Source organism: Microcaecilia unicolor, chromosome 3, assembly GCF_901765095.1.
Source record: "Microcaecilia unicolor chromosome 3, aMicUni1.1, whole genome shotgun sequence".
Classification (NCBI taxonomy): domain Eukaryota; kingdom Metazoa; phylum Chordata; class Amphibia; order Gymnophiona; family Siphonopidae; genus Microcaecilia; species Microcaecilia unicolor.
Window position 1 is genome coordinate 473,606,912 of NC_044033.1, and position 14,721 is coordinate 473,621,632.

General features: G+C 44.0%; 1 protein-coding gene across 1 annotated transcript in view; it reads right to left on the reverse strand.

Moving 5' to 3' along the window:
• Nucleotides 1–14,721, reverse strand: part of LMBRD1 (LMBR1 domain containing 1) — a 262,882-nt gene that overhangs the window by 201,028 nt on the left and 47,133 nt on the right. The window contains 2 exon segments of the mRNA XM_030195170.1: nucleotides 611–675; nucleotides 678–707. Of these exon segments, the coding sequence (XP_030051030.1) occupies nucleotides 611–675; nucleotides 678–707 (95 nt within the window).

Below are 14,721 nucleotides of genomic sequence, written 5' to 3' on the forward strand. Positions count from 1 at the left end.
ATCGTCAGCTCGGGGCAGCAGGTGAAGGACCGCACAGCAGAGAGCAGTATCCAACAAGCACCATTTAAGAAAGTTAAGTGTAATTGTATATATTGGATAGCGGATCTTGCTCCAGTAGTGATCTACACACTTAGAACTGACATAACATTACTTAGAATATAATTGTTTTGATGTATTTTTTGACCACAGACAGAACAAGATTTTTCAGATCTGTGGCATTGTAGGGTTTTTTTGACTTGTGAGGTTAGCACAGGTCCATATAGCACCTCCTAACTGCTAACAGAGTATCATGCTCTAATGAACATCTGAACGCTGGAACTTTAAAGGACAAGCTGGGTATGCCCTCTAATAGTTGCCACATTAGATTTGCACTTCCAACAAATTTATCTTTTGCATAAATGCACGGTAACTACACTTTAGTAAAAGGGCCCTTAAGTGTGCATAACAGACATTTCAGTTGTAGTGCTTGATTTCAAGAAAAGGTAAACTATAATTCAGTACCTAGTCAAAGTAACTGGAACCACTGTAAACAACTGACATTGTAAGTATTACTCTACTGTATTGATCAACTTAAAAGGTCACATAGTACATTTCATGTGAATAAACTTACTGAACAACTGTTCCCATCATCTTCAGTCTTCTCTTCATAATAAAAGTAAACAAAAGGAATCCACAAAACACACAGAACAAGATGATAGAATACAAAGCTGTAGAAACAAAAGAAAAAAATTACTTGGTGCAAACTTTGCATCAAAACCACTCAGCAAGTAGAAGTGAACTATTTAGGAAATGAAACATCTATACCTTACAACACAAAGAGAAAAACACCAAGAACAAGAACTGCAAAAAATGACTAGGGGTTGGCCACAGAAAATTAAAGGTAAAACACAACAAATCGGTCTAAACACTGATTTTATTAAAATGACTTGATACTGTGTTTTAGTCTTTGCCTGGGTTGAGATTTAAACACACAAAACATAATTTAAAAATGTAAACATTTATTTAAAAATAAACAGAAACTTTCAGACAGTTTGTAAGTGTGGAAAGGTATCATATAATTAAACTCTAGAATTTGTTGCCAGAGAATGTGGTAAAAGCAGTTAGCTTTGCAGGGTTTAAAAAACGGTTTGGATAATTTCCTAAAAGAAAAATCCATAAGACATCATTAAGATGGACTTGAGAAAATCCACTGCTTACATTTAGTTGTGAACTTCTGACTATCAGAGTTTTTCAAGCAGGTATTTTTAGGATAAGCAGCATAAAATCTGTTTTACTGTTCTGGGACCTTGCCAGGTACTTGTGACCTGTATTGGCCACTTATGAAAACAAAATACCGGGCTTGATGAACCTTTCATCTGTCCCAGTATGGCAATGCTTATATTCTTATCTGCCTTCATCTACGTTACCATGTTACCATAACAAAGGAGAAATAAAAACAGAAATATATTACCTCTTATAATGAACAAAACACAAAAACATCCGCAATGCACATTTTCCCAAGCTAACATATTCTCCCTAATAAATTCAAAATAAAACACTTTTTCTACCTATGTTGACTGGGCATTTTATTTTTTCCCCAAGCATGTTGGTCCCAGTTTTTTTTCTTTTCTGCTTCATTGTCTTGTCTTCTGCTCTTTCCAGTGGGTGCTGTAATTTGTCCTTTCTCCACTTTCTTCCTATCTGCTTCCATTCTCTCAATACATCTGTCTCTGACATACTTCCTCTCTCTCTTTCTGTCTGCCCACTCAAATTTCACCCTATTTCCCTTACCTATCAACTTGTCCGTCTCCTTCTCTAGCTCTCGTCTCATTCTTTCCCTGGTCTCCTATGCTGTCCTCTTTCACTCGCTTCCTCCCTCTGTACTCACCATTCTCTTCTCAAATCATCTTCCTATGGTCAATCCAACATGGCTCCACCATGCCAAATATCCCCCCTCCCGTAGTTCAACATTTCCTGTCCTTCTCCACCCACACTTGTAGCCAATCTCCCTGTCTTGTCTACCCTTCTCTCTCCTCCACCCCTATGATCCAGTATCTCACTGTCCCTCCCCTACCCTCTCTCTCCTCTCGAACCCTATGGTCAGGCGTTTCCTTTTCTACTCTCATTCCCCTTCACCCCTATGGTCCAGCAATTCCCCGTTCCCTCTTCCTTTCCCTCTTCCCTATGTTTTAATTTATTGTGATTTATTAACCACCTTTATGAAGAGATTCACTCAAGGCGGTGTACAACAGGTATCGTTTAACATAAAACTTACAATTTTGTTAACAGCATAACAATAGTAAAATGAACAAGTAAAGTCATACACAGAATGAAAGAGGAAAACTTGAAGGCAGCAAATTGAGACCTAATAATAGGACCACCATGAAACAGGATCAAAAATATACATATTTAACAGCACTGAAATTCAAATAACAAAGATATAATATGATGTAAGCATAATAGTGATGGAATATCTAATAAGCACACGATTAGAACATTCTGATACAATGCTTTTTTTTACAACATGGCTTACCATATGGCCCATCATCTCCTTGTCCCCCTCCCCCTTCACCCCTATGGTTCAGCACTCCCTGTCCCCTCTCCCCCCTTATGATCCAGCAATTCCCTATCCTCTCTCCGTCTCCCTACTCCCCTATGGTGCAGCAACTCCATGCCCTCCCCTCTCTCTCCTTCCCTCTTATGACTCACCAGCTCCTGTGTCCTCTCTCCTTCCCCCAACACCACCACCAACAAAAAGTGCAGCTTTAGTGTTCAGCAGGGCAGAAGCTTGGAGGGAACCAGAAGATGCAGTTACACAAATCCCAATGCCCTGATCCTTCCTGGGTTAAGTAGACAGTAAATCAAGCACAGGAAGTGAAAGCCAGCTGTGGTTTACCACCTACCTGGGAAGGACCATAGCATCAAAGTTTGTGTAGCCCTATCTCCCCTCCTTCAACTGCAATCCAGCATTTCTCTCTCATGTTCACTCTCTCCTTACCCCTTGGTCTGTCATTTCCCCCAGACCCCACAATCTAACAGGTCTCCCCTCTCCCCTGCCTCCACCCCCACAATCTGGCATGTCTCCCTCTTACCCCCCCCCCCCCCCCCAGTTCCCACAATTTGACGTCTCCCTCTTACCCCCCCCCCCCCAGTTCCCACAATTTGACGTCTCCCTCTCCCCAGCCCCCATGATCTGACATGTCATACCATGGAAGGGTGGTGGGACATGTCCCCTCCTCTATCCCCTGTTCCCTCAGCCAAGGTCCTGCCATCTCTCCTGTTCCTCACACATCCAGCATCTCTTCCTCTGCTTTCCTCCATCTCTTCTCCATAGGTCCAGCACCTCTCCCTTCCCCATCTCCTCCCCATGAATCCAGTATCTCTGCTTCCCCCCCCCCCCCCCCCAAATCCCCACCCCCTCATGGTCTGACAAGTCCCCCCTCTTTCCCCTGTTCTTTCAACCAAGGTCTGGCAAAACTCCTGTCCCCCTCTCCCATAAACGTCCAGCACTTCTCCCTTTCCTCTCCTTGAGTCCAGTACCTCCCCCCCCCCCCCCCCCCCCCACTTCGTTCCTCCCCAGTTCACAAAAACCTGCAAGTCCTTCACAGGTGCCAGCAGCAGTAGTGGTAACAGGCTGCATGGGTCAACCCGGATACTTCCCTTTGCAGCATCTCACCCCCCCCCCCCCCCCCCGATGTAACTTCCTGTGTATGCACAGGCGGGACGCTGCACAGGAAGGATTCAGGTCCTAATCGTTGGAAAAATTCTAAGGATTGACACTTAAATCTGAATGACATACAGAATGACGCTAACACAACAGTGGATACCACTGCTCCACCATGAAGTATCTTTTAGCACTTGGTCTACCTGATGCCCTCCTAAATATTGGAGATTCTAAGTTAAATAACACTTTTTTGATACTTCTTATGTTTGATATATCTTGTTAATATGTACCTTTATCTTTGTTCCAGCTGCTCCATATCTTGTTAATATGTACCTTTATCTTTGTTCCAGCTGCTCCAATTGTTGGTTTTGAGTGCCTCCGAAACATGTGCACTTTATCTTCTGTTTTAGGTGGCTGGAGGTGGGTGGTTCTTGGCTGTTCATACCACCTCTCCCTCCGCTATACCACATTATTTCTGGTTTTGGATTATGCATATGCTAAAGTCTTATACAGTGGGGGAAATAAGTATTTGATCCCTTGCTGATTTTGTAAGTTTGCCCACTGACAAAGACATGAGCAGCCCATAATTGAAGGGTAGGTTATTGGTAACAGTGAGAGATAGCACATCACAAATTAAATCCGGAAAATCACATTGTGGAAAGTATATGAATTTATTTGCATTCTGCAGAGGGAAATAAGTATTTGATCCCCCACCAACCAGTAAGAGATCTGGCCCCTACAGACCAGGTAGATGCTCCAAATCAACTCGTTACCTGCATGACAGACAGCTGTCGGCAATGGTCACCTGTATGAAAGACACCTGTCCACAGACTCAGTGAATCAGTCAGACTCTAACCTCTACAAAATGGCCAAGAGCAAGGAGCTGTCTAAGGATGTCAGGGACAAGATCATACACCTGCACAAGGCTGGAATGGGCTACAAAACCATCAGTAAGACGCTGGGCGAGAAGGAGACAACTGTTGGTGCCATAGTAAGAAAATGGAAGAAGTACAAAATGACTGTCAATCGACAAAGATCTGGGGCTCCACGCAAAATCTCACCTCGTGGGGTATCCTTGATCATGAGGAAGGTTAGAAATCAGCCTACAACTACAAGGGGGGAACTTGTCAATGATCTCAAGGCAGCTGGGACCACTGTCACCACGAAAACCATTGGTAACACATTACGACATAACGGATTGCAATCCTGCAGTGCCCGCAAGGTCCCCCTGCTCCAGAAGGCACATGTGACGGCCCGTCTGAAGTTTGCCAGTGAACACCTGGATGATGCCGAGAGGTGATTGGGAGAAGGTGCTGTGGTCAGATGAGACAAAAATTGAGCTCTTTGGCATGAACTCAACTCGCCGTGTTTGGAGGAAGAGAAATGCTGCCTATGACCCAAAGAACACCGTCCCCACTGTCAAGCATGGAGGTGGAAATGTTATGTTTTGGGGGTGTTTCTCTGCTAAGGGCACAGGACTACTTCACCGCATCAATGGGAGAATGGATGGGGCCATGTACCGTACAATTCTGAGTGACAACCTCCTTCCCTCCGCCAGGGCCTTAAAAATGGGTCGTGGCTGGGTCTTCCAGCACGACAATGACCCAAAACATACAGCCAAGGCAACAAAGGAGTGGCTCAGGAAGAAGCACATTAGGGTCATGGAGTGGCCTAGCCAGTCACCAGACCTTAATCCCATTGAAAACTTATGGAGGGAGCTGAAGCTGCGAGTTGCCAAGCGACAGCCCAGAACTCTTAATGATTTAGAGATGATCTGCAAAGAGGAGTGGACCAAAATTCCTCCTGACATGTGTGCAAACCTCATCATCAACTACAGAAGACGTCTGACCCGCTGTGCTTGCCAACAAGGGTTTTGCCACCAAGTATTAGGTCTTGTTTGCCAGAGGGATCAAATACTTATTTCCCTCTGCAGAATGCAAATAAATTCATATACTTTCCACGATGTGATTTTCCGGATTTAATTTGTGATGTGCTATCTCTCACTGTTACCAATAACCTACCCTTCAATTATGGGCTGCTCATGTCTTTGTCAGTGGGCAAACTTACAAAATCAGCAAGGGATCAAATACTTATTTCCCCCACTGTAGTTATTATGTTAGCTTATTTTAAAGCTTCTTTTCTCTCAGACAGAGAAGTTTCTTCTCTCTCTCTCTGTACAAAACTGCCCTCTATCAGGAAGGGAATTTTTCAATATCCACATATTAATGTGCTTTTTTCATTTCACCAGGATGACTAGATTTTTTCTTGCAACATTAATGGGCTAAATCATCCCATAAGCAGAAAAGGGTGCTATCAGCTCTTAGGAAATCGAGAGCTATGATTACCTTCCTCCAAGAAACTCACTTTACTGATGCAGAACATGAAAAATTGCAAACTGCTTGGGTTACTCAGGCATTTTACTCTCCTTTCTCTAAATTGAAATGGGGAGTGGCTATTTTAATTCCAAAGACTGCCCCTTTATATTAGAATCTGTCATGCAATATCCTGACAGTAGAAATGTTATAGTAATTGGGAAACTGGATGGTAATTTTATAACCTTAGCTAACATATATCCTCCTAATAATGAGATATTGCATATATGTAGCGGACATGCCCACATGTTCAATATTTTTGGAAAATGATAATTATATATATTATAAATCTACTCCAGAAATCCCACTGGACCCAGCTTTCATTCTTCTGGGAATGCCACTGCAGCATTTAGTTTACCACAAATATTTAGATTTGATCAGACAATTACTGCTTATAGCCAAGGTTTGCACTGCACAGAAATGGAAAGATTCTGTATTACCTTCCCAACTCTTTTCACTAGATGAAGTTTGGCAAGTGGCTAGAATGGAAAAAACTAATCCGGCTACTGAAACGTAAACCTTAGAGATGCACACTTTTTTGGGCTCCTCTTTTTCAGTCTTCTCCACCTTTTTGAATTAGCCTGTTTGTAGTTTTTTGTGGACCATGTTTCCCTTCCTGGTGTCCTGACTACTCCACCTAAAGTATGCTTCTTATACACCTAAAATATACTCCTTCTCTGTGTTCTTAGTCCTTTCTTTTCTTTCCTTCTTTCTCTTTTACTGTTGATTCCTATATACAGAACTAATTATTTTTTTTGTTACATTTGTACCCCGCGCTTTCCCACTCATGGTAGGCTCAATGCAGCTTACATGGGGCAATGGAGGGTTAAGTGACTTGCCCAGAGTCACAAGGAGCTGCCTGCGCCTGAAGTGGGAATCAAACTCAGTTCCCCAGGACCAAAGTCCACCAGCCTAACCATTAGGCCACTCCTCCACTGTTATATATTGCAGCCTTTTTGGATACTGTTTGTATAAACTTGCACTGCTAATTGTTTGATATATTTTTAACTTGCTATATTGCTCTTGATCTGGTTATTACAATAATAAAACTTATTTGAAATTAAAAAAAAAAAAAACTTTACGCCGATTCATAATTCCACTATCACCTCAAGTACATTAACATGTACAGGGTGATTCCTCATCACACAGTAAATTATACCAGCAAGTTAATGAACAGAAGCAGTCAATCTGTTTGCAGAGCAAGAATGAACATGTAGCAAAGTAATTAGTGAATTACTTCTATATAACCATGATCAAGGTTAGAAAGATCTATGGGGGGGGGGGGGGGGGGGCTTGACCCAAATGATTTTAGTGTATCAGCAAAAGTAGTAGGCCAGATACTTGAAAATACAATTAATAGATTTAAACACAATACAAAAAAAGAAGGTCATTCCTTTTTTTTATAAGAATTTAAATTTACAAGCAATAAAATAACTTGCCAGAAATACAGAAAAAGTAATACACAAGAATTATTTCAATCAGGTAATTCTATACTCTTCCTTAGTTAGACCACAAAATATGGCGAGTGAAACAAGACAAGGAGATCAATTAAACAACAGTAAACAGAAAAAACGTGGTATTAAACTGAGCATCCCCAATTATTTATCTGAATCATTATTCCACATTGATCGTCTGGTTGGGTTCTTCAAAACCAAAACGGTGTATATTCAATTTATTTCGTTGGAAACATACTTATTATCCAATATTAGTAGAAATAATACAACTAATTTCATTTTTTCTCTTTTAAAACCAGAAATTATTTAACAATGCAAACACTTGAGTCTCTAATCCAAATCCCACTGATTAAGGTAATCCCAGTTTCACAGGCTTCACTCCTTTTGAATTAATATTACTAAGTAATAATTTATATTTCTAAGAGGAATCATTACAAAGGAAAATAAAATTTTCAGGACATATTTCTGAGGAAATCTTTAGAAGTCATACCCGGAACTCTGGGAAAACAACAATCTCAATATTAATCATCTGTAATAATATTCATTTTGTTCAAATTTCTGGTCTATTATCATTTTCAAAATCTTAACCGTTTCCTACTCTTGTAGAACTTCATTTGCTGTATCAATTTTTCATTTTCAAAGGATTCGATTAGGTTATCCATGTGGCTCACTAATAAGATTATATGTGAAGCAAAGTTATTTACTACCACCGTTAGGTCCTGGAGCGCCTTCCAGATGGTATTCAATGTAACCTCCACGGGAGCCAAAAACTCCAAGCTGACAGCTCTTACGGGTTTAGGAGTGGCACCGCCGACTCGGGTTCAGCTGTAAACAACTTCCATTTCAGCATGGACTCCTAACTCACTCCTCCACTCCTTTGGACATGGTGGTTAAATGATTCGGGACCGATGAAGTTGTTTCCAGGTCCATGAGCATCGACGCTCCTTCGCCGGCGCTAATCAAAGGACTCACCAACCCAGTCATCTGTGGGCAGCTCGTCATGCAGCGGTCCCACACTTGCTGCACAGGGGACAAAACTATGGCCATTGGCAGCTGACCCCCGATTGTCCTCTTGTAATTCCCCAATTCAAAAACCCGCAAAGGAAAGAAAAAGTGAGGGAGAAATACCAGCAAAAAAAGTATGAGCTGAAAGAACTGGTTGTAAATTCACACAGAATGGAGTGACCACAATGAAGCAAACAAAGCTTTAGACAACAGCAATTCTTCAGTTGGTTTAACTGTCAGGTTTTGTTTTTTTTTTTTTTTGCTGGTATTGGTTTCTGTTAAAGATGCTGTTGTTTTTGCACTTCCATTTACATGGAATTGCAAACATTGTTACTCAATCACCCAAACTGATATTGTTGATTCTTGAGGCAGGTGCTTCTGCGAAGAAATACAGATCTGTGTTGAGTGCCCGATAAACATTTTAAGGACTTAATAAATTTAATTTTGTTTACCCTGGTGCTGGAATTGGATTGGTCCTCCCCCCAGTTTTTCTTTCCTTTGCATTAATAAATTTAATACATACAGCTCATAAAATCTACAATGAACTACTATATTACATTTTTGAATTGCATTTTTGGAACTTCTGTATTTTATGGTAGTAAAAGCACCCGCACACCAGACGCATAACGGGTGGAGGTCTGCAACCAAAGTTGGGGGAGGGGGCATATTTTGCCTCGCTGCTCTCCACCTCCCCCCCCCCCCCCCTCCACCGCACTGCAACCACACATACCTGGGTAGGTGGGGTTACCCAAGCCTCACCAGCAGAAGCCTTGCACCAGCACTGTTTGCTGCCACATGCTGTCTCTCCCTGCTTTCCCCTGTAGCACGCATGCTCCATGATGGGGAAGCAGGGCGGTGAACAGCACTGAAGGAAGGCTTCTGCTGGCAGGGCTTGGGAACCCCCGCCATCCAAACCTGCAGACCCTGGGAGGCCCAAATCCTCCCCGTGGCTATGCAACTGCCATACACAATACTTTAAAAATGTTCCCTTCATTTAGATGAGTAAATCAACCATTTCACTTCTATGCTAACGACATACTCCTGTTGTTTCCTGTTAACCCTTACCTGTTCTAGGCCCTCTGCAACATTGCCTCTCTCGAATTGGCTTATGGAACATAAACTGGTTTTAAATAAAGAAAAAACTGTCGCTTACTGGTTTACGGATGGCGCTTGAATTCCTTCCATTCCTCTTGATCTTCTTTGTACTACCGTTAAACCAGTAACCTCTTTTCATTAGCTTGGTGTTTCCCACCTAACCTTTGTTCCTCAGCTTTCGAACCTTTGTAAAGCTGTTTTTTTTATTCTTCATCAGTTATGTACCGTCCACCACTATTCTGATCAACCTACATTCCACATGCTTATTCTGTCTCTCCTTACCACCAGACTTGATTATTGCAATAGTGTATATCTTGCCTGTTTCCAATCTAATCTTTAAAAATGTCAAACTATTCAGAATACAGCTATTTAAACTCATTTGTTATAGCTCGTACGCTCAACGGCCCAGCTGACCTCTGAAGTTCTGTCTTTGTTTACTTAAAATTTCCTCTCTGCCATCACAGTTACCTTAACTGAGAGGAAGGGGACAATCGGGGGTCAGCCGCCGATGGCCAGCGTTTTGTCCCCTGTGCAGCAAGTGTGGGCCAAAGTATCGGCCTGCTTATCCGACATTGCCGCCTGGATGTCCAACCGCCACCTGCAACTGAACATGGCCAAAAACAAGCTTATTGTCTTTCCACCCAAACCCATTTCTCCTCTCCCTCCACTCTCTATTTCAGTCAATAACACCCTCATCCTCCCCGTCTCATCTGCCCGCAACCTCGAAGTCATCTTCGACTCCTCCCTCTCCTTCTCTGTGCATATCCAGCAGACAGCCAAGACCTGTCGCTTCTTTCTCTATAACATCAGCAAAATTCGCCCTTTCCTCTCTGAGCACACCTGAACTCTCATCCACTCTCTCATTACCTCTCGCCTTGACTACTGCAACCTGGCCTCCCACTTAACCATCTATCCCCCCTTCAATCTGTTCAGAACTCTGCTGCGCGTCTTATCTTCTGCCTGGACCGATATGCTCATATCACCCCTCTCCTCAAGTCACTTCACTGGCTTCCGATCAGATACCGCATACAGTTCAAGCTTCTCTTACTAACCTACAAATGCACTCAATCTGCAGCCCCTCATTATCTCTCTACCCTCATCTCCCCTTACACCTCTACCCGAAACCTCCGCTCACAGGACAAATCCCTCCTCTCAGTACCCTTTTCCACCACTGCCAACTCAAGGCTCCACCCTTTCTGCCTCGCCTCGCCCTATGCTTGGAATAAACTTCCTGAGCCCATACGCCAAGCCCCCTCCCTGCCCATCTTCAAATCCGTACTCAAAGCCCACCTCTTCAATGTCGCTTTCGGCACCTAACCATTATACCCCTATTCAAGAAATCTAGACTGCCCTAAATTGATTGACTGCACATTTTGTCCTTTAGATTGTAAGCTCCTTTGAGCAGGGACTGTCCTTTGTGAAATTGTACAGCGCTGCGTAACCCTAGTAGCGCTTTAGAAATGTTAAGTAGTAGTAGTAGTAGTAGTAGTGGGACCGCTGCGTGACGAGCTGCCCACAGATGACTGGGTTGGTGAGTCCTTTGATTAGCGCCGGCGAAGGAGCGTCGATGCTCATGGACCTGGAAACAACTTCATCGGTCCCGAATCATTTAATCACCATGTCCAAAGGAGTGGAGGAGTGAGTTAGGAGTCCATGCTGAAATGGAAGTTGTTTACAGCTGAACCCGAGTCGGCGGTGCCACTCCTAAACCCGTAAGAGCTGTCAGCTTGGAGTTTTTGGCTCCCGTGGAGGTTACATTGAATACCATCTGGAAGGCGCTCCAGGACCTAACGGTGGTAGTAAATAACTTTGCTTCAGATATAATCTTATTAGTGAGCCACATGGATAACCTAATCGAATCCTTTGAAAATGAAAAATTGATACGGCGACCCTCAGGGGGAGGAATGCTGGCTTCGGCCTAACCCCTGGTAAGCCTTCCTCAGCTGAGGTGCCCAGCTCTACCACCGGCTGCCTTTCAGGTGCTGTGGAGGACTTGCAGCTCATCTGCATAGCCTTTACAGCCTTCTCCGGGGTGACTCCCAGGTCCACTCTGATCTACTCAGGGCCTCCGCTCTTGGTGCCGCGCGCGGGCATTTTTCTCTTTACATCTATTTTCTCCCAGTCACTACTGACCTCACCCAATTATACCTAATTCTGAATCATGCTATGGTCCCTATACACATTCTCTTCCTTGCCCTGTCCCTTCCTAATCTTTTCCCTCACCCCTACTTCTCTCCACTACAGGAACTCACTGCCCATTCATCGACTTCATCACCTCACCTTCTCTCCTACCCTCTTCCTCCATCTTAGCTTTTAATCTTCATCTCTTTCTTCCTTCCATTTTGCCTTCCCCATTCCACCTAAATACCTCTCGCCTTCGACACCTTCATGGCCACACCACTTCTACTCTCCTCCACTCTCTTTTACTCCTTCTCTTACTCTCAGCCGGTGACATCAATCCCAATCCTGGCCCTCCTCACCAACTATTATCCCAACTCTACAGATCTCACCGTGACCTAACACTATTCCTCTACTCCCCTCCTCTTCTCTGCCCTTCTCTTGCGCCCTTTGGAATGCCCGCTCTATCTGCAACAAACTCCCATATGTTCATGACCTCTTTATCTCACGTCACCTCCATCTGCTCGCCATAACAGAAACCTGGCTCTGCCCTGATGACTCTGCTTCAGTCGCAGCCCTCTGCCATGGTGGTTATCTTTTTTCACATACTCCATGCCCTGCTGGCCGCGGGGGCGGTGTTGGATTACTTCTCTCTCCCTCCTCCAGATTTCAACCCCTTCTTCCACCTCAATCTCACTGTTTTTCCTCCTTTGAAGTCCATGCTATCCGCCTTTTCTCTCCTCTGCCTCTTCGAATAGCAGTCATTTATCGTCCCCCTAATAAGTCCCTTTCATCCTTTCTCAGTGACTTTGATGCCTGGCTTGCATTCTTCCATGATCCTTCCTCCCCCTCTCTCATCCTTGGTGACTTTAATATTCCCGCTAATGATCCTTCTAACTCTTATATTTCCAAGGTACTCGCTTTAATATCCTCCTTTAATCTCCAACTATGCTCCACCTTCCCCACTCATCAAAATGGTCACTGTCTAGATCTTATCTTCTCCTCCAACTGTTCACCCTCTAGTTTCCTTGCCTCTGATCACCATCTTATAACTTTCACACTTAAATCTCCTCCCTCCCAGTCCCGTCCTATCTTATCTAATTTATCTAGGAATCTTCATGGTATTGACCCTTCATCTCTATCCTCCCATGTTTCAAACCTCCTCTTGACTGTGGCACCATCCACGTCTGTCAACGAGGCTGTTTCTTCTTACAACAATACTCTATCCTCTGCCTTAGACACTTCTGCACCTTTGATGACCCGCCCTATAAGGCGTACAAAACCCCAACCTTAGCTTTCTAATATCCGCTACCTACGTTCCTGTACCCGCTCCGCCGAACGCCTCTGGCGGAAATCTCGGGCCCTTGCTGATTTCTTACACTTTAAGTTCATGCTGACCTTCCAATCTGCTTTTTTACGTGCCAAACAGGATTATTATATCCAACTGACTAACTCTCTTGGCTGTAACCCTCGACTTCTCTTCACCACATTGAACTCTCTCCTCAAGGTGCCCCCTCACCCAACTCCCCCTTCATTATCTCCTCAGACCCTTGCTGAATTCTTTCACGACAAGGTTCAAAAGATAAACCTTGCATTCCCTACCTCGCCACCTCTAACTCCACTAGTCCATTCCCCTCTCTCTCCTTCCCCTCATTCCCTTTCCTGAAGTTACTATTGAGAAAACTACACTTCTCCTTTCTTCCTTAAAATGTACCACCTGTTCCTCTGATCCCATTCCCACCCACCTTCTTAATGCCATCTCTCCTGCTCTTATTCCTTGTATCTGTCACATTCTCAACCTCTCACTTTCCACTGCGACTGTCCCTGCTGCCTTTAAACATGCTGTGGTCACACCTCTCCTTAAGAAGCCTTCACTCAACTCTACTTGTCCCCCTAATTACCAACCCATCTCCCTCCCTCCCTTTCTCTCTAAATTACTGACCGTGCTGTTCACCGCCGCTGCCTTGATTTTCTCTCATGCTATTCTTGACCCACTACAATCTGGTTTTCGCCCTCTCCACTCAACTGAAACTGCGCTTACTAAAGTCTCCAGTGACCTATTACTGGCTAAATCCAGAGGTCAATATTCCATCCTCATTCTTCCTGATCTTTCCACTGCTTTAGACACTGTCGATCACAGCATACTTCTCGATACCCTGTCCTCACTTGGATTCCAGGGCTCTGTCCTTTCCTGGTTCTCTTCCTACCTCTCCCTCCGCACCTTTAGTGTTCACTCTGGTGGATCCTCTTCTACTTCTATCCCTCTGCCTATCAGCGTACCTCAGGGTTCTGTTCTTGGTCCCCTCCTCTTTTCTATCTACACTTCTTCCCTTGGTTCATTAATCTCATCCCATGGCTTTTCCTACCATCTCTATGCTGATGACTCCCAAATCTACCTTTCTACCCCTGATATCTCACCTTGCATCCAAACCAAAGTTTCAGCGTGCTTGTCTGACATTGCTGTCTGGATGTCTCAACGCCACCTGAAATTAAACATGACCAAAACTGAGCTTATCATTTTCCCCCCCAAAACCCACCCCCCATTTTCTATTTCTGTTGATGGCTTTCTCATTTTCCCTGTCTCCTCAGCTCGAAACCTTGGGGTCATCTTTGACTCTTCTCTCTCCTTCTCTGCTCATAACCAGCAGATTGCCAAGACCTGTCGTTTCTTTCTTTACAACATCCGTAAAATCCGCCCCTTTCTTTCCGAGCACTCTACCAAAACCCTCATCCACACCCTTGTCACCTCTCGTTTGGACTACTGCAATCTGCTTCTTGCTGGCCTCCCACTTAGTCACCTCTCCCCTCTCCAGTCGGTTCAAAACTCTGCTGCCCGTCTCGTCTTCCGCCAGGGTCGCTTTACTCATACTACCCCTCTCCTCAGGTCGCTTCACTGGCTCCCTATCCATTTTCGCATCCTGTTCAAACTTCTTCTACTAACCTATAAATGTACTCACTCTGCTGCTCCCCAGTATCTCTACACACTCGTCCTTCCCTACACCCCTTTCCCGTGCACTCCGTTCCCTGGATAAAT